The following is a 21,023-nucleotide window of genomic DNA, read 5'->3' as shown; positions in this document are numbered from 1 at the left end:
ACCACAGACAAGTCATGGCTCTAGGGCTGAATGATTTTGAATAAAGATCTAATTATGATTCACAATATCAGAGGGAATGGTCATTTTCTTACACAATCATTCTCATTTCTGTCTAAATAACACATTTAAAATGATAATCTGTGGGAAAGAAAGATGTTTTCTTCAGTCTGTAGGATACAATGTGTAAGGATCAGGACACTATTTGATCTAAAGCTCATTTGACACACATTTTGGCTTTTGATTTGAAATTTGCGGTGGGCCATATTGCGATTTTGATCAGATTTCGATTATTTGTTCATCCCTACATGCCCCATATGTATCAGGGGACGACTGGCACTTAACATGTGCTGCCCAGTGATCTGCTTGCCTCTTGTTTAACGTACGTAAAGGTCCAATATTGAATGAAGCACCACAGCAGTTCAATCACCCTGCCAAACAGCCCTGTTCAGAACACTCTGTTAAGTAGTATCTTTAAAAAAAAAAAAGCTACTGGGAGCTAACAGCAGTTAGCATTTGGAAAAGTGATCATTTGCAGGCTCTAGCAGGCACATTGCCGTCAACATGTATCCACTGGACAGATAAATCCTCTGAGGCTGGAAGTTTGTGTAGAACTCTGTGCTGCAGGGCGGAGCCAAGAATAGAACTTCGAGGACTTCCAGTTTTCAGATGCCGTTGCCCTCGCCAGCACTCTTGCGTGTTTTAAGGACAATTGTTGCGAGACAACAATTTCAGGAATTCAGGAGTCCCAGTGAGCGCGGAAGTCAACATCACGTTTTATTTCCTGTAATTAAACTGAGGAGGACCACAAAAACATTTTTCACACTTTGCCGACTGATAGGACCTCCAGAGTCCCAAATATAAGGATTTAAATGATTAAAAATTAGATTTTGCATAATATGGGACCTTTAATATTGGCCCAGCTTCACTGCACAAATTGTGACACAGTTTAAATAGTTTAGTAAATGGATGAGCAGCTGCCTAGTTGATACTGTATCAATGTTTAATTTGCGAGAATCTGCTTAAAACCTGTGAACACTTGATATAAAATTGTACTCTTAAACATGAAATATTCATAAGCAAAACTATCAAAGTTAAATCGCATCAAATGAAATTCAAATGAGGCAACGCTGACTTTTTCCAATTGAGCCCAACCCAATTTACATTCATGAAAAAAAGAGAAAGACTCATGCTAATGTGGAATGACCAAAGTACATCAGTTACAAAAAAAATGGCACATAGGAACTGGTAGATGTTGATTATTTACAAAGAGAACGAGTGGCAGTTTAAGTTTCATGTCGCCCAAAAAGCAGTGGCACAAATTCTCATCTAGATGCCCTGAAACTCAATTTGTCATGAATAACTCATATAAAAGTGGCAAAAACACTGTGTTCTGAACTGTTCCTTGACTTCAACAGCATTATGTCATATTTAACTGTGACCTTGATGCACACGGAGGTTGTTTGTCACATCAGGAGCCTTTAGAAACACTCGCTGATTCTTTATCCAGTGCAATTTTACAGTTTAAAGGACTCATATTATATCCTTTTTCTCCAAGTTAAACTAGTACTTGGTGTCCTAATGAACATGTCTGTGACATGCTTTGGTCAAAATACCTTAAGAATGAAGCACCACAGCAGTTCAATCACCCTGCCAAAACAGCCCTGTTCAGAACGCTCCGTAAAGTAAGTAAAATGAAACTTAAGGGACAGGAAATGACATCAGCCACAGAGGCTACTGGGAGCTAACAGCAGTTAGCATTTGGAAAAATGATCATTTGCAGGTTATAGCAGGCACATTGCCGTCATATATAACATGTATCCACTGGACAGATAAATCCTCTGAGGCTGGAAGTTCTTGTGTAGAACTCTGTGCTGCACTGTGGAGCCAAGAATAGAACTTTTCGTGGACTTCCCTCGCCAGCACTCTTGTGTGTTTTACGGACAAAGCGGAGCTCCGCAAGACAACAATTCCAGGAATTTAGCTCATTGTGACGTCCCAATGAGTGCGGAAGTCAACATTGCGTGTTTTATCTCCTGTACTTAGACTGAGGAGGACCACAAAAACATGAGTGAGTCATCTTTTTTCACACTTTGCTGACTGATAGGACCTCCAGAGTCCCAAATATAAGGATTTAAATGAATAAAAAGTTGATTTTACATAAAATGGGACCTTTAATATCAGTTGCTGCTGCTCAGGAAAAAAAACCTCACAGTCGTCATATCTGCTCTGAGCAGGAAGCAAAGCAGGAAAACTTGTCCACTCTCAGCACATCAAACTATTTCCAGATCCCATCTGCAATTATTACCTGTCAATACGTCTGTGTTGGTAAAGAGCATCCTCGATCCAGTGTTGAATAAGACATGCTTGCTTATTGATTCTCCTGCGTAATAGCTGCACTTTAGTGGAATAACAAACCGGCTCAGGTAAATGGGCTCATTCAAGTTAATCCTCACAGACATGCGCTGCATTTAAAAGACAACAATCATCAGAATCGACGTTGATTTTTTTTAACTCATTTCCCTCATTTGTTACTGGCAGTGCACTTCAGATGCAATTCATTTTAAGCTGTCAAAATGCTTAATAAATACTGTTTTTACACTAGGATTTGTGAGTGTATCTGGGCTTTTGAAAGCGCGGGGAAGTGGCTGAAAATTGCGATGAACATTAAACTAAATAAGAAACATTTACTGTCGTTTCTCTTTAAATATAATGTTTAGATAAACTGAATGATGAACCTACTGCTTTATTACAAAAAGAAAGGACAAACGTTGGAGCCAAAGGAGAATGGAGATAAATGTGTCAGCAGTTTGATATGATGTCTGACTCGGGACACTCTGTCTACAGATAACATACACTGTAAACCTGTGTGTGTACTTATTTAGGTGCATGTCTGCGGAGTGTGTACTTACAGCTATCCTCCTCTTCAGAAATGAGCTTGACCACATAGCAGGCGTAGATGAAGCCCACCAACTGGAGACAAAGAGAGCAGCAGAAACAAAGGAGAGATTATTAGGTCTGTGGAATAACACACTGCTACAGAGAGATAGAGAGAGAGAGAGAGAGAGTGAGAGATACAAGAGGAAGACAGAGAGGGAGAAAGAGAGCGTGGACACTGACCAATTAGTTGGAACAGACAGACAGGCAGGTGTCGGTGTAAGTGGAGCAGAACAGCAATGTGGTAGGTTGTTCCAAAATAGGGCACTTGAATGAGTGGCTATGCACGCACGCACGCACGCACGCACGCACGCACGCACGCACGCACGCACGCACGCACACACACTGGTTTCCATGACTTCAGAAAATTACATTGACTTACATTAATTTCCTTACTCTAACTTTAACCACAACCATAATAACAAATGGCCTAATCCTAACCCTTAAAGTAACCTAACCCCAGTCAACCACACTGCATGTCCTAGGTACTGGACATTACAGGTTAAATAAAATAAAATGAAATAAAATGAAATAAAATGAAATAAAATAAAATAAAATAAAATAAAACCAACACCTTAAAATGTGGTAATCAACATTATGGGGACTGGGGTTTTTGTCCCCATAAGGAAGAAAGGTCCCCATAATGTGACTGTGTGAACAGATTTAGGTCCCCACAACTTTAGGAATATCAGTTACACACAGACATGGTTGTATAGCACCCATAGTGAGGACACTCATAGACATATCACATTCACTAGTCCCTTACCCTAACCTTAACCATCACAACTAAGTGCCTAACCCTAACCCTTACCCAAACTCTAACCGAGCATTAATGCTAGACCTAACCCTAGCCCAGGGCTAACCCTGAACCTAAAACCAGGTCTTAGCCCTAAAAAGCCATTTTTAGGGTTGTCAGAATGTTAGTATGCGTTTCTTCGGTCCTCACAAAGATACCAATAAACAGAGTGAACAGACTGAGCTCCCAACAATATGAGTAACACTTGAACCAAAAAATATCTGAGCATGGACGTAATCAATCCATACAGAAATGAACCAAAGAATTGTCACAGCCTCCTCTCTCTGTGCTGTGGGTAAACAGAAGATTGAGATTGTGATCAGTGAAAGTGAATTTTCACCTCTCTCTCTGTTTCGCTGGTTGTGCTATGATGTCAGAGCAGATATGTGTTGCAGTTGTGAAAACAAAGGCCCTCCTCTCTGAGAGAGCTTTATAAGTGGCGGTTCACCTCCCAGTGTTCTCCTCCATGGTCTCAAACACACATTTGAGCCCATTAACAAACCCGGAACCAACGATGGACTCTTCTGTGTGCCGTGTAATAGTCACACAATACCCATAGTGTTCAACATGTCTCTAAGTGTGTGTGATTGTGTGTGTGATATTTAAACAGGGACAGAGCAGTCCTCATTAGTACAACACCTTTGCTCTCTGATCATTTTTCTCATTGACTATCTGTTTCCAAGGCAACTGGAGGTAGCTGATTGGATCAAAGATACAGGAACTTTGGGTTATAGTGAATTTATTACCCTGGAAAACAGAGATGGAGAGAGAAAAGCGAGGAAGACACAGACAAACAGTGATGGAGGTAGAGGTATGTGTGTGTGTGTGTGTGTGTGAGAGAGAGACAGAGAAATAGAGAGTGGCACTTTAAAACTAGAGAAGGCAATTTCTGAAGAGATTGCAGCGGGATTGCTGCCTTCTGCCCAAGCTGAAGCAAATCTGGCATGTTGCATTGAAATTGCCACGAATGTGAAGTAGAAATGATGAGTTAAAAGTTTCTAATTGGATGTCTGAATGTTTAGAGAGAGGGCAAAAACGAGGTTATTGTAGAGGAGGAAAATACATCCAACATCGGAAAAAAACATCAATTAAGGCTGTTGCGGTTATCGCAAAAATGAAATGTGTGGCACATGACGAAACATCGGATAACAACAGGTTTCCGGCAGAAACAATGGCCACAGAGCGTGCGATGAGTTGAAAGTATTGTATCTACCACAATTGGCTACTCGCTGTCCCTCTCAGTCTTATGTCCGTGAAGTCAACATAAACAGCCGCCACTGTTATACTTTCACATGTCAGGACACGATGTTATAGAGGGAAGACGAAGGGTGTAAAAAAAAGGACTCTGTGTGTGTCTACATGTGTGCAGTCTAATCTGCTGATCTGAATCTGCTGTGCACGGTACCTGCATTTTGTGGTCACTACCTCTTGAGATACAGAGCAGGTTCATTAAAAATAGATGTATTTCCCCCAACTTCTCATATGGCGCTTTTCCACTATACAGTTCGAGCACGACTCGGCTCATCTCCACTCGGATTGTTTTGCTTTTCCATAAGGGATAGTACCTAGTACCTGGTGCTTTTTTTTAGTAACATGTACCAGTACTTATCCAATACTAAACATGGCGCCAACAGACTGCCGGCCACCGATTGGCAGTGTCGTCACTGGAAGAGACACGAGTGCGACGTCCGACACAGGAATCTAACTGAACAATGCCGAATTATAGAAAAACATGCGTTAATCTCCAATATTTAGCAAAGAAATGTTTGTAAAATCACAACATTTAACAGATATTCTGAGGTATTTAGCGACAGCACTGCTGAAAACTGGTTATTGTGAGCTGAATCACAACCTGTTCAGTTTCGTGCACATTGAGGAGTTACCCATGGTACCCAAAACCATGTAGAGTCGAGCCGTGCCGATAAGAGCTAGAACTGTATAGTAGATTTGTATTACTGACATCTCTTCACCATAAGCCTTGGCTAAAGACCCTGATATAGGTTTTGTGAAGACAGTGTCAAAAATGGAAAATGGAATTCAAAAAACAAATTGTGAACTTTAGTGTTTTTGGTCAATATTGAGAGAGAAGTGAAGAGAATAGTGTGGAGAAGCTGGATGGTTCAAATAGAGTCACATTGTATGAAACATGACTTTCTGGTGGAAAATCATTGTACAAAGAGTAAAATTTGTGAACTGCAGAGCAACATCTTTTAAAAAAAAACGTCATCCAAGAGAACCTTTTATGAATTACACACCGACTCCAGAATAGGCTGAAATATTAAATTAGAAAAAGACAAACCATGATGTCCTAATTACGCTGAACACTTTGAAGTTTGAATTAAGAATTTTGAAGTATATAGAACTAGTTAAAGGTGCATTATGTAATAAATCTAAAGCAACTGGCCATAAAATCCTCCTAATATGTGACAGAGACTAAGGAATAATGTTCATATAACAAACTGAACTCACCAACAACAACAGTACAGACAAAATATTTGCATTAAAAAATATTTTGCAGACTGCAAATCATGTTTATGTTTTAAAATCATGTTTTGGCGCCACCTACCGCCGTCTACCAATCATTGCAGTCAGTAGAGTCTCAGCTGCCGAGCAACCACGGGTTGCCAGTTATGTCAGAAAACAAAACCTAAAAGACCTTGGTATTTTGAATTTGAATGTAGTAACCGTTTTTGGCCACATTCTTACATATGGCACCTTTAACAGACATAAAGCAATGGATTAAGAGTAAGTACAAAAAATACCATATAGTGGGGATTGTTTGCAGCATCAGCACTTATAACATTGTCCTAAATAAGGAGGTCGTATTGCTCAAATAAGTGCTGAAGAAATGACACCGACTCAGTTAGTATTCTATGTGGACGGACACACACAAGCACATAAACACAGTCAGCAGCAAATGTGAGCATTTGAGATTCAGTGTATATCCCAAGGTCTTGACCTCATTTAGTCTAAATAATGTTCTACTCCCAAAGCTCCCCTCTCTCCTCTCCTCCACACTTTTTCCTCATACTGTCTCCCTCGCTCACCATTTCCTTCCAGCACATCCCTTCCTTTGTTTTCCTTCCTCAAACACGTATTTATTTATACTTTCGTCTCTTAGTCATAAATATAAAAATAGTGTTATTCTTAGCGGGGATAGGGTGAATGTAGCTAAAGATCAGCCGAATAATGGAAGGAGACGAAAAAACGCTGCCAGTATCAGTGATGAGAAAATCAATTTTGATTAAAGCGGAGACTTTATGTGGCAAAAAAACGCCTTTGAAAATTGACCAGGAGTCAACAATGCTGATGAACCTTTCTGTCTCACAAAAACCTCAGTTGGCAGTGGATTTGACAGGAATTAAGCAGAATCCCTTTATTTTGATGTATTAGTTTGACCCGGCGCCCGACCTCAAAAGTGCCCTCCCCGTCCTCTGCCACTCCAGCCAGAACGATTTATCATTAGCGTCCACTGTGAAGGAGACTTCAGATGTCGCAAAGTCAAAGTGTTGTTTAAAAAGACTTTCAAGAGTTGGGGAAGACTTTTCTCCGTCACACGGGCCGCCAATAGCGGAGACGGAGAGTCCATTCTGTCTCCTGCAGGCTCATTGCCTCTGAAAATGACTTTTGGGTGCAGTTGTGTTAGCGCCGCTGAACAAAGTGCACAGAGCCGTGGCCACACTGCAATAAAGAACATCTGATCAGCTGTGACAGAGTGTGTTTCTATGCACATCAATATCCTGTTAATATTCTGCTGTTTCTGTGTGTACGCATAATATCCTGTTGACAATAACCTTGATTATATCCTCTCCCAATAACCAGGCTCAACCAATATTAACAATGTGGTTCCGAGTTGGTTCGGTGCCTGCATTTACATTCAGACAATCCCATTCATCTTGCGCCGTGAAAAGATTTGAGCATAGCATTAAAAGACGTCGTACAACAATAACCTCCAAGAACACGTTCTGTTAGAAATAAGATTTTTTTAGACCATAATACATACAAACAAGCATCCACATGTCTTAGCCAACGGCATTGTTTTCAGATGACTCTGAGATTCTCCTTGGACGTAACGTCATTTATTAATTTTTCTAGTCTATTTTACTCGCAGTGACTCATAGACGAGAGCTTGCAGCAGACAGGTTTTTTGTCTTGAAATAAGAAAACAAGAAAGATGGAAGTGAGTGTTTTTTTTGCTTTTTTTTTTTTTAACAGGGGTCACATTCAAGGAAAAAAAACATGTCATGTAGTGTACAAAGAATATGCCTTTGCTTTTGGTTGTATTTCACTCAAGTGTCATTTTGTCAAACCATAAATTCACAGATGTCACCTGTGACCTGAAACTAGAACATTAATCAAGAGAGAAGTAGACAGACTTTCCCATAGACTTCCATTATCACCTCATTAAATTGTTACTTCCTGCTTAAAGTAGAAATGTTATACCCTATTTCTCCAAGTTAACCTAGTTCCCAGGTGTCCTAATGAACATGTCTGTGACATGCTTTGGTCAAAATACCATAAGGATGAAGCACCACAGCAGTTCAATCACTCTGCCAAAACAGCCCTGTTCAGAACGCTCGGTTTTGAGTGCCTGTCTCTTTAAATGCAAATGAGACACAGGAAACTACGTCAGCGTCACTGAGGCTCCGGCAGCTAACAACAGTTAGCATTTGGAAAAGCCATCATTTGCCGACTCTAGCCGGCACATTGGCGTCATATATAACATGTATCCACTGGCCACGTAAATCCTCTGAGGCTGGAAGTTTGTGTAGAACTCTGTGATGCACTGTGGAGCCAAGAATAGAACACTTTGCAGACTTACGCTCTTCCGGATACTATCGCCCTCGCCTGCACTCTCGTGTTTTTTAGGGACAAATCGGAGCTCCGTGAGACAACAATTCCAGGAATGTCTCATTGTGACGTCACAATGAGTGCGGAAGTCAACATCGCATGTTTTACACAAAAACATGAGTCATCTTTTTCCACACTTTGCCTACTCATAGGACCTCCAGAGTCCCAATTATTAAAATGATTAAAAAATCGATTTTTTTCCATAATATGTCCCCTTTAAACTCCAGGAAACCAGTCTAAACCATTCATCTAAGGCTCCATCCGTCCGCACAGTGTCGTCCACACTACCCTGACATTTTTGAGTCTCCCACACAGAGAAGTTTAAAAATACGTTGCTGACTGTGTTTCGTTTTGAACACTAACGCTATGTTTTACTGAACCTTCTGGAAACTATGACACAGTTAACCTGCGTTTCACTTCATGATGGGTTCAATTTTGATCTCACCTTGACGTCAATCTCATAAAAAGAAATGCTCCCTCTGACTTATCGCCGCTGTTATTTCTTGGCCGTCGTGCTTTCTGCAGTGAACGACTGCAAAGGAGAGAATCGACTTCCTGTTTACATGCCCGGTGTACCTGTACCTGGGCTGGGTGTCAAAACTGATAATTTGTTTACTTCACAAGGTCAATTTGATTGGACTCGATATCAGTTGGTTCAATTTGTTATGAAATAGATTTTCACAAAACTATAACTGCAAATTACACAAAATGTGGATCTAACCTGCTGCTTCATTAAAAATATGAAACTTTATTTTTCCTTTTACCACATTTGTTTACTCTGCACTGATGTTATTGTAATTTTCTTTGCATATGTATAACATGCTTATGTCCATGAAGGTGCATTTAAATACATACAACATACAAAAAGCTAAGTGCATACAGGAAATGGCGTATATTAAAAGCAAATATAAAGATACGGAGCCGAAATGCATCTGAAAAGACCATTTTCAAATGAAAATGTAATAGTATGATGTAGCCTAACAACAATTAATGGCCACAGAAAAGTAACAATAGCGACTAAAAGATTTCCTCAGTGCTTATCCCTTGTTTTGCAGCTTTCCTGCAGGCAGACTGAATTACAGTTTTTATCAGAAAGACAGCGGCTCCCTCTTCGTAATTTTTTTGTCGGGGGATTAGGGTTACCTAGTTACCATTGCAAAAGGACGGGGAAGGATGTTTCCGTGTGAAGAGAGAGGAAATTTAAATAGCAGCACTTCAGCGTGAACTCAGACTGCATCTCTGACCCGACGCGCCTGACGGGCAATAATTTGTAGAACTTCTCCACTTCACCTCACATTGAGGCATTGCACCTAATTCACAACAGGAACCATTTTAAAGGTTATTACAGTGTCACACTCTATTCCAGGAGGCATGAGGACAGTCTTTATAGCAATCCTTACAATACAATACCGCACAGTGGGTACTTGTTGCCATGGTAAACACAGTGAAATGTAGAAGCCTATGACTTTATCTTGAGAGAAGGCAAAAGGACTAATGATATGGACGATCAGCTGTCAAATGTTCTCTTGTCTCCCTACAATAGATGACGGTAACATCTTTCCCCGTGAGAGATTGAACAGGATGTTCTGAACAAATATTTGAAATTATGATGACTGCAAATTGGACTCCTTGCACCGATGTTATAGTTTCTTGGCACTTTTGGCTTTTTATATTCTGTGGCTTTTGTTATAATACAGATTCTTGGGTCCACTCTTAGAAATAAGGGTTCCAAAAGGGTCCTTCTACAAGGGCTGAGGTTCTACCTGGAACCATTTGCTTCTGAAAAACCCTTTTCCCGAAGAAAGGGTTTCAAAAGGGTTCTTGGTAACACTAATGGTTCCAGTAAGAACCATTTTGATGCAGAGAACCCTTTAAAACCACTTTCCTGAATAAAGGGTTTTAAAAGGGTTCACTAGCATACATAACACACACACACACACACACAGTGTAAAAACATTATTTGGAAAATTTTAAAAGATCAAGTGTTTGCTGTAAAAAACCCAAATCAGCTTCATAAATCAGAGCTTGTCAGGATACAGATTGATATCAATAATTTACTGATATCTTATAGGTATCACTCTCTTTTTAAAAACCTTACAGATAAACCTATGTCAGAAACTGTTCGAGAGGGCCATAAAATGCCGGCCTCACCTCACCTCACATGTCATCACCCAAGAAATGAGATGACATTAAACTGGAAAAAAAAAAGAAGATAACTGAATCATCATTCTTTTTGAAAATAATCAAGTCCCAAATGCTCCCCGAGCAGAGATTCCGAGAACACCTGGAAGTTTTTGAAAGGAGCTCGGGGAGATATTATGTTGAATGTCAAACAGCTGGTGTTTGATAAGGAAAGTGGGGGGGGGGGGGGACCTGCGCTATATGCTCCACATAGCCTGAGACCAGGAAGCCAGGGAGAGCATCCTGGGAGGAGACCTTTGAGAAGAGCGAGGACAGATGCCAGGAGAAGGCAGCGATAGGTCAGTCGCCCGGTGATGCAGATTGTCCTCCGCGAAGCAGGAAGGTGAGGTTGAATTTTGCCAAAAACAATCACGGAGCTCAAAGTGCTGACGCCACCGAACAGTCTCCCTCAAGGTCTGTAAAACTTGGAAAAGCTTAATCAGCTCACGCGTTGATATACGACCAACACTTCAGTCGATCATGGCGTCATTTAGGTCTGTAATGGATTCTGTCCTGCTGCCTTTTTCTTTTGGCCCAGGAACTGTCGAGTTTTTTTTTCCGTCTGTTTCACAATCTTGCTTTGTATTATTGAAGGCAATATCCCCAAATCTAAATGTGATGAAGGTGTTACATCTGGGTTCAAATCAATTTAAACGACCAGATTGAAGGATTAAGGAAGGATATTATCACCAAAAATGGAATGATATTGCTGCATAACCACCTGAAACTAGGAATCACTGGGTTTTATCTGTATAATAGCCCACAGCAGACAATGCAAACACTTGTTATGTTACCTGAAGGCCACACTTGGAAGGGGAGGAGTTAACCCACTGCTAAACTTGACTAAATCCTATGCAACGGTCCTTTAACCCTTCTGTGACCTTATACTTCTGACTCGTGATCTAGAAAATTCAAAAACTTTGTATCCGGAAGAGCGGAAGTCTGCAAAGTGTTCTATTCTTGGCTGCACAGTGCAGCACAGAGTTCTACACAAAAAGCGCCCATATACTTGACATTACGGTAGGCGTCAGGACTTCCACGGAACAACCGTCCAATCACAGACCAGATTGTGTGTCACACCTTTGTGACGTCAGATTATCAGTACCGTAGTTCCTAAACCGTTGAATAACTGCCTGATATCGAAAGTAAACGTTATCTTGGAGAAAAAAAGAGGCAGAAGCACTCACTGAACGGCCATAAATAATCAAAATAAATCCAGACGTGATGGTCATGAGAGGGTTAAAGTCTTGTGTTTTGCTCCACTTTCTTGAATATCCTTTTGAATTATTTGTGGTGAAAATATTTTGGACTGCACTGAAAATAGCTCTAACGCCACATTCAGTAATTACGCCTTATCACTTTCATCCACATTTGTTTGTGCCAGAAGGCGCTGGTTTATACATATTCAAAAACAACGATTAACCTCACTCACCCATTTGTTTATTTTCGTCTGATATCAAAGCAATAATTTCTATGTTGCAAGAACTAACTCAAGACTCTCAGTGTTACCTGAACACTGACTTATTCAGCAGGTACGGAATTAGTGACTTTGAGCACAGCGGTTGTCTTTGTCTGATTGACATTCATTTCTTAAAATATTGTAGTTTTTCCTGAATAACCAATTAGGTCACAGTGCTGCTTCCCTGAACACAACATGACCCTGGCATGACATCACTTTCTGGTGTCAGTGACAACAACACCACATCATTTCAGTTTGTGGTGACACATTATGACTCAGTTTCAGAGAACAACGATCAACCAAAACACTGCGTCAGTCCACCTTTTCTAACAGTATTATTTTTTGAATTACAATTAAATTCAATTTTATTTCTATGGCGCTGAATCACAAAATACATTATCTGTACATAAAGCACTGTACATAGACAGGCTTTACAATATTATAGAGAGAAGAGAAAACCCAACAGTTCACACAATGAGCAAGCACTGATACACTCTTAGAAATAAGGTTCCAAAATGGTCCTTCTACAAGGGCTGAGGTTCTTGGTAACACCAATGGTTCCAGTAAGAACCATTTTGATCCATTTTAAAAGTGTTCTTGGTGTAACCTTTTTTAAAGGTTCTACCTGGAGCTAAAAATTGTTCTCCTATGAGGTCAAGCCGAAGAACCTTATATGGTTCTACTAAGCACTTTTATTTCTAAGAGTGAAAAACCATAAGGTACTTTGGCTTGTCCTCAAAGGAGAACCCTTTTTGGTTCCAGGTAGAACATCTTTAAGGGTTACACCTGGAACCCTTTTGGAGGGTTCCACCAAGAACCCATTTAAAACCCCTTTCCTGAATAAAGGGTTTTAAAAGGGTTCTCTGGATCAAAATGGTTCTCACTGGAGCCATTAGTGTTACCAAGAACCCTTTGTTCGGGAAAGGGTTTTTCAGAAGCAAATGGTTCCAGGTAGAACCTCAGCCCTTGTAGAAGGACCCTTTTGGAACCCTTATTTCTAAGAGTGTAGGCATCCGTGGAGTGAAAAAAACCCTCCCTTTTAACAGGAAGAAATCTCTGACAGAACCAGACTTAAAGATGTGTGTGGCCATCTGCCACGACCGGTTGGGGTGAAAGGAAAAATGGTGGACAGAAAGGGGGGAGAGAAAGTGAATGAGGGATGCGAGGTAGAGACAGAAGAAAGAGACAGAACAGCTGTGTCAAGTTAAAGGTTTAAACACGGCAGTTCTTCATCAGCTATTGCATGTTTATAGTACTACAATATCATTTATACAGGTAAGTATGTGTTGATTTCATTTTAAAAGGATAAACTGAGTGAAATTTGAGAAACCACAGTTTGTTTTTTTTAATTTTAGTTATGACTATGAGAAGCCAACGTCATCCTTCTGACCACTGTGATAAGAAAGGCCTGGGTTTGTACAGATCTTTGTCTAAATCTAACAGACCTAAAGGTTCACATGCCTTTGGCATACCTCATTCTTTTGTATTAGTAACAAATGAAGTCATTAAATCAACTATATGACTGTGAGGAGCGACAGGGCCTTGTGTGCATGGGTTTTCTCCGGATTCTCCGGTTTCCTCCGACAGTCCAAATACATACAATATGGGGACTCGAAATTGACTGTGGTTGTGTGACAGTGGATGTTGGTTTGTCTCTTAGATATGTCCAGGGTGTGACTCCACCTCTCGCCCTATGTCAGCTGAGATCGGCACAGCAGCCCCCCGTGACCCCCTCATGTGCGGGATAAAGCGATAGAAGATGGATGGATATGACTATGAGACGAAACCTTTGGTTATCTAAGAAAATAAATCTACTTTTTAACTTTTTTTTCCCCCTGACAGGTGGTCACAGGGTGTTTTGACAGAACTGTGTCGAATTTTGGGGATTTCATGGTAGAAATATGTCAAGGACATGAGCCCAGTTGAAGCACAATGCATTTGACTGTGGGTCTCACTCTCACACTCAGGATTCTCAGTGTTGATAAAAAAAAAAAAGCGTGCAAACAGGCCGTTGTAAGCTAATCATAACCCATAACATTTCATTGTCAAGCTTATCTGAATGAGTGCACAGGAAGGCTGCGCGTGTTGAGGTTTTCTTTCCTTTACCAAAAAAACAACAGTAGGTGATTTTACTGATTAGTTTTTCCACTCAGGTTCAAGTCATGTTAATTATTTAAATGACTTGCTGCGCATGCAAGACCACTAAGCAAGCAGGAGGCCCAATCATCGGTGATTTGTTTTGTGAAATACCATTTCATTATCCTTCTACCTGTGGTATTAGCAGCAAGAAGAAGAAAAAAAATCTGTAATTACAGAATTCATTGCTCATTCACTGCCAGTGATGCCATTAGCCTATGTCTCACTGAGGACTCTGGATCACTGTAGGTGACATCATCTCCCATAATCATAGTGCGTATCTAAAGAGACAACTCTCAAACGGAACAAAACAGCAAATTTGACTCAGCGAGTGAGTGAATCAGCTAATTTATGATGTCAAATATACCAACCGTGACCACTGCCTGCAGAAAAAAGACAGAAAAAAGGTAATTTCCTCTGCAGATGAACGTTACAAATAGAAGAAATAAAAATAAATTCACCAAGGCTGAGTGCAGTCGGAGCTTACTTTACTACTTTAACAACATATGACTCTTAAGCACGAACAAAATCAGCCGGTTAGATTGTTTGACAGACAAAATCGTCCATCACAGTCCCACTGAGTGACCACCGAGCCAAATTAAATCATGCTCTGCTGAAAACCTTGACAGCTGCATATGCCTCGGTGAATGTTTTCCGACTCCACGGCACATCTTCATTTGAGATAATCTCTCCTCAATCCTGTCCATCGCCAGGGAGATTTTTGTTGGGGGGGGGTGGTGGTGGTGGTGCAAAAACAATCGTGTCACGATTCCGTGTCTCCTCATTATTTACCGCAGCAATCAAATTACCGGGCGACACGATCGGTGAAAAGAGGACACACGGGCGGTCACTTCACAGCCAAAACCCAACCAAACCCCCCCCCCTAACCCTGGCTCAGTCAGCCAGTCCAACTGGTTGGACGTTTGTTATTAGGCACCCTGACAGTGTTTCCACCAATTACAGTAAACCAGCCAGCCAACCAGCCACAGCAGCAGCAGCAGTCAGACTGTGGAGTGTGTGCTCATGGAGCATGACAGTGTTTCCACACACCAATTACAGCGTGACAGTGGTACAGCTGTGTGGTGGCTTGGCACTCAGCCACGCCAGAAGTGCCACTATCGATTGGGAGGAGAGATGCGGAAGATTGCACGAGGACAGCTAAGCGAGCAAGAGAATGATGCCAAGTGAGAATGAGGGCATGGAGAATGAAAACTCTAAAACTCTTAAACTAAAAACTCCCTCCCTCTTCCTGAAAACGGTACGACGGCGCACGCCGTCGCATTAAAGCGTCAGTTTGTTCATGTATTCCGTATTGCACGTACGCGCTGTGGAAACAGAGCAGCAGCACAAAGACGACTGGGATGAAAGAAACAGGACAGGCCTCGCTCACTCTTGCTATTTATTTCTCTCTCTGCTGTGTCTTCTGATCCCGCTAATTATCGCAGTTTGACAGGGCAACAGAGGAAGAAAACTCAGAGTGTGAGGGTAAGAGATGGGCAGAGGGAAAACAAAGAGAACCCAAATTGTTTTTTTTGGGAACAAAGAACTGCAACAGAAAGAGCGATAGGGAAAAAGGACTAAATACTAAAATAGAGAGGAAGCGTCTCCAGCCCCATTCTATGCAAATGAGGCAAAGAGGTTATTAACTTAATGGAGCTGAGACGCTTCATTCTCCTCTCAAATAGAAACCACAAAGTTGAACAAAGATTCAGAATTCTCTAACCAGATTGCAAGAGGCAAAGAAGTCGGCGCGGTTGTGCTGCGCATTATAATAACATTAGTGGCTCTAACTGTATAGAACGTCAGCGTAATTCATTCAAAGCGCACAAAGAGCATCATTTAAATACGGCAGATTATTTCTGTCCACACAAAAACACATTCACAGGAACTCAAACACTGAAACACAGCAGACTTTTCTAATTAATACACAAATTTGCTACTGAACTAAATCATTGGTTCAATATTTTTGGGAAACCCGGCTTTGTTGCTGAATATTAGATGATCACACTATTCTCAATCATGACTTAAAGGTGCATTATGTAATAAATCTGTAGCAACTGGCCATAAAATCCTCCTAATGTCACACAGACTCAGGAATAATATTCATATAACATAGTGAACTCACCAACAACAGTACAGCCAAAATATTTGCATTCAAAAAATATTTTGCAGACTGCAAATCATGTTTTGACATGTGGCGCCACCTACCGCCATCTACCAATCATTGCAGTCAGTAGAGTCTCAGCTGCCGAGCAACCACGGGTTGCAAGTTACGTCAAAAAACGAAACTTAAAAGACCTCGGTATTTTGAATAACTGTTTTTGGCCACATTCTTACATATGGCACCTTTAAATCTGTGGTTTCTATCATCTCTTTGCTGCACGGCATTCTTAGTCTGTCTTATATTGGGTTTTAACGAACCCAATGTTACTGTTTTTTTGGTTGGATGTTGTTTCCAGATGTACAGAGTTCACAGAGAAAAAGTAGATGATCTGTTTTTTGAAGAGTCTGGTATTTCTCTCAGTGGTTGGCGGAGAACAAACATGACAATGAGGAGAGTGACATTATTTGTTTTGTAGGGAAGAGCCTTAAAGCTATATGAATGCTAACGCTGCTTGATATCTGTTAGATGTGGAAAAAAATCGATGGTAGATTTTTAATGGTCAACAGAATAAAGAGAGTCAGAGGCGTTTACAAAGCTGATCAGTTAAAAGCCTTTTACCCCCATTGCCAAATGAAATAAACACAATAAATTTTAAAAATGTCTATGCTAGTCCATGATATATCAACTATATTAAAAATGGGATCAAATCAAAATCCCTGGATTAAATATATCAAATCCAGAAATGCTATATATCTCATGCTATCACTATGCACAGACTGTAAACATGTCAATAATAATCAGCTGAGTCATGATTGGGCTGTTTATTTCTTACTATTTGGGAGAACAACATCTGTTACACAGTTGGAGTATTGTGTCTTTGAAATGACTCAGCACAAATGTGTTGTCAACAGCTTTATAGTTTATAAACGGTCTAAAATTAGTGTATCGGAGTAATATCGCTAACAGTAGATAATCGTTTGTGATATTCAGTATTGGATAAAAAAGTGGTATCATCTCATCCCTATAAAAAATGTCCATACTTCTTCTGTTCAGTCAACTGCGGAAGTAATGACATTTACGAGTTTCCTTGAATGCACTATCATTATCAGGTGTATGGTTAGTGAACTGCACGTGTGTTTGCAGAATTACTTCTGAGGGTCATTGAATGCACCTCTAATCTCAACATGTTGTGACCCCATCTACTCTCACATGCTCCCACGTACCATGTTAATGTAATAGAGTATTTTCACAGTTGCTAAATAACAGCAAAAGTGTGCTTTACAAGAGCAAAATAAAGCCATTACAGCCATTGAGCCATAAGTTGTGCTCAGCATGCTACTAATAGGTGTGTGAATCATTTCAAACCTCCATTGGTGAGCATATGTTGGTAGTGTGAGCTTGTTTCCATTTTCATTTTTAATATCACAGAACAATCACTAATTTGATATAATCAGTGTCACTGGCACGTTAAAAAGTTATCATTTATAGTTTGCTTTACTGCATTGTAAAAGTGACTAGTTATCAGATAAAGTAAGAATTTGGATTCCCTATTATGTTTAATTATTTATCATAAAACTGAATATTAAACATGTTCAATGTATGAAATGGGCACTTAATAGAATTAATTATTAACAGAAAACATTGTGCACTAATGCACACCATTTTTAATGTTGCTGTAAGACAACGTGAGACAAGACACCTTTCAAATGTAATAGATAATTGTAGAGATTATCATTACTATGTTTATAGTAGCAGAACAATGAAACTCAACAGATGTTTTAGAACTGGAAAAGTAATGACAGTGATTCCAATTTTGAAAAAGCTATCTTAGAATTTTATCCTACCTTATCATCATTACTGATGCAGTTGTACCACAGAAAAGAAACTTTGCAAACACTACATAATTACAGTGGCACCAACTGTGAGAAACAGGCACTCCTACTGAAGATATTTTAAACTACAACCCAGACGGATGTAACTGCGTGTATTCTGCGTTCACTCGGTTTGAAATTACAGTGCATTCTCGGAAAGTACTCATTTCGCTCTCAAGTACTTACAGCCAGGAGTATCTGCAGCGAGGAGTGAGCCACCTCTATGAACTGGAAATCCATCAGACAGCCAGATATAGATATATATCGGTGGTCCTCGGGTGCCCAGGAGGGGGGAGGGGTGATGGGCGTCACCCTGCACCCGGGGCCGTTCTCCATCCACCAGGAGCGATGCATGGACAGGTTGAAAGTCAGCACGAGGTCAGAATCCTGGCGAGACAGCGAGAGAGAGAGAGACAGAAAAGTGAGTTAAATCGTCTGAGGTAGAAGGAAGAATGTCAAGGGCAGGTTCTCACCTATTTTTTTTAAATTAAAACCAATGTATTTGTCACAGAAAGAGAGAGAGAGAGAGGGGAAAAGGATTAGCTAGGACTAAAAATAGATGTCAGATTTATGATTCCATTGATATAGGATCATTCAGATTAGATATGACTCACGCACATACGGAATAATGATGAGGAGGGGAAGATGAGAGGATGTAGAAAGAAGAGAGAGGGGAAGAGAGACAAGAAGATTTCCTCCAAGAATCAGAAGAACTTGCTCAACACTTTGTGTTGTGGTGTCATGGAAGGGTCAGAAACTACACTGTGACTGTGATCCTCTGTTTTATTTCTCCTTAGGCAGGAAACGCACATCAATATGGAGGCCATAAAAACATAAAAGGCAAAATTAGAGATGGGGGGGAGGGCTCATGACCATGCCAGCGAGTCAGATGATCTACCGCCTAAAAATCTGTAAAGTTAATGTTCCCAGATGATGATGATGATGATGATGAATCTCACTCTGTGTTAATCCCAGAATCCCATTTTCATTTCAGACTGACAACGATCCGTCAACTATTAGATGGATTGATATGAAATCCAGCTCGAGTACAGACTCACTGGCTTGTTGTTTTTTTCTTCTTCTTCTTCTTCTGATAATTATGTTAAAAGTGAATTTCCTTCTCTTTCTTGGCAGAGCGTGTCCGCCACAGCATGAGCAGCCCCATCACAGAGAAAGATGACTTAGAATTAAAGCCAGAAGCTGCAAAAAATAGCACAACTGACAACCAGTAAATAAATAAATAAATAAATAAATATCCACACTGTTTGAGCTCTATACTCTGCAGCGGCACAGAGAGACCACATACGGTTACAGTGTCTGCCTTTTAATTCTCAAAGCCGGGAAGACGTGAAATAAATCAGTCATGATGGCCGACTTAGTTTAAATAATGCACATATTAACGACTCCACTTAGCAAGGAGAGACGTGGATCATTCATCAGACGTGTATGCAATCCACTCAAAATACACATGTCTGCAGTGTGGGCGGATGAAAAGCACTTTAAATCAAGGCTGAATGAAAGAAATGTGTGCATCAGATATAAGGACACAAGTGTTTTTTTTGGTTATGACTTTTAAAGTAAATTATTTCCAGGATGTCACAGTATACTGTGAATTTCACAATAAATGCATTATTATCATATCATAGGGTTAAGCTGTGATACTTCAAAAATATAATACAATATTTCTTACATTAATCAGTACAATAATGTGTGGCATTTCTGCTATGAAGTTGGAGTAAAAGAAAGCATTCATACATGTTTTGTATTGCATAACTATGACAATTTCCTTCCTTTCCTCTCTCTGTGTGTCCTCATCTTGCAGGTTGCAGGATCCAGATCCAGTTAGGCTTCTACTACTATTATTATTATTATCATACATGTCATCACCATGGTCCTGCACAGCACCCCCTATGACCCTCTGGTGGAGGATAAAGCGATTGCAGGTTCCAGATCCAGTTTCGAGGCTACTACTACTGTTATTATCACACATGTCAACACCATTATTATTATGCTATAATTAAAGGTGCATTATGCAATAAATCTAAAGCAACTGGCCATAAAATCCTTCTAATATGTCACAGAGACTCAGGAATAATGTTCATATAACAAACTGAACTCACCAACAACAACAGTACAGCCAAAATATTTGCATTAAAAATATATATTTCGCAGACTGCAAATCATGTTTATGTTTTGAAATCATGTTTTGGTAATGTGGCGCCACCTACCGCCGTCTACCAATCATTGCAGTCAGTAGAGTCTCAGCTGCCGCGCAACCACGGGTTGCCAGTTACGTCAGAAAATGAAACCTAAAAGACCTCGGTATTTTGAATTTGAACGTAGTAACCCTTTTTGGCCACATTCTTACATATGGCACCTTTAAAAGTCGATATCAGTATAATTTTTATCAACAATTTCTGCTGCTGCTAATATAATTGACACTGTTCTATAAACATGTCATCACTGACTCTTACTGTCCTATATACATGTATAACTTGACACAGTTGTTGTATGTCCTTTCTCTCCCCCCTTTCTGTCGCCCATTTTTCCTTTCACCCCAACCGGTCGAGGCAGATAGTTTCTGCACATCTTTGAATCTGGTTCTGTCAGATTAGTCTCTCTCCACTGATGCCTAGTGTTTGCTCATTGTGTGAATTGTTGGGTTTCTCTGCTCTGCATGATGTTGTCTAT

General features: G+C 40.3%; 1 protein-coding gene across 2 annotated transcripts in view; it reads right to left on the bottom strand.

Annotated features, from left to right (window-relative positions):
- The window catches only part of nkain2 (sodium/potassium transporting ATPase interacting 2), a gene marked incomplete at both ends in the record, with an annotated part of 95,428 nt that overhangs the window by 6,099 nt on the left and 68,306 nt on the right, over positions 1–21,023 (bottom strand). Inside the window, 2 exons of one of the 2 annotated variants that reach the window (XM_083898387.1) lie at positions 2,910–2,970; positions 18,519–18,719. In XM_083898387.1, coding sequence (XP_083754513.1) covers positions 2,910–2,970; positions 18,519–18,719 — 262 coding nt within the window. The remainder of the gene's footprint in view (positions 1–2,909; positions 2,971–18,518; positions 18,720–21,023) is intronic. The other variant, XM_083898388.1, reaches the window with a different exon arrangement.

The sequence above is a fragment of the Microchirus variegatus genome (assembly GCF_963457635.1).
Source record: "Microchirus variegatus genome assembly, chromosome: 12".
Taxonomy (NCBI): Eukaryota; Metazoa; Chordata; class Actinopteri; order Pleuronectiformes; family Soleidae; genus Microchirus; species Microchirus variegatus.
This window is presented reverse-complemented; position numbering and strand designations above follow the sequence as displayed.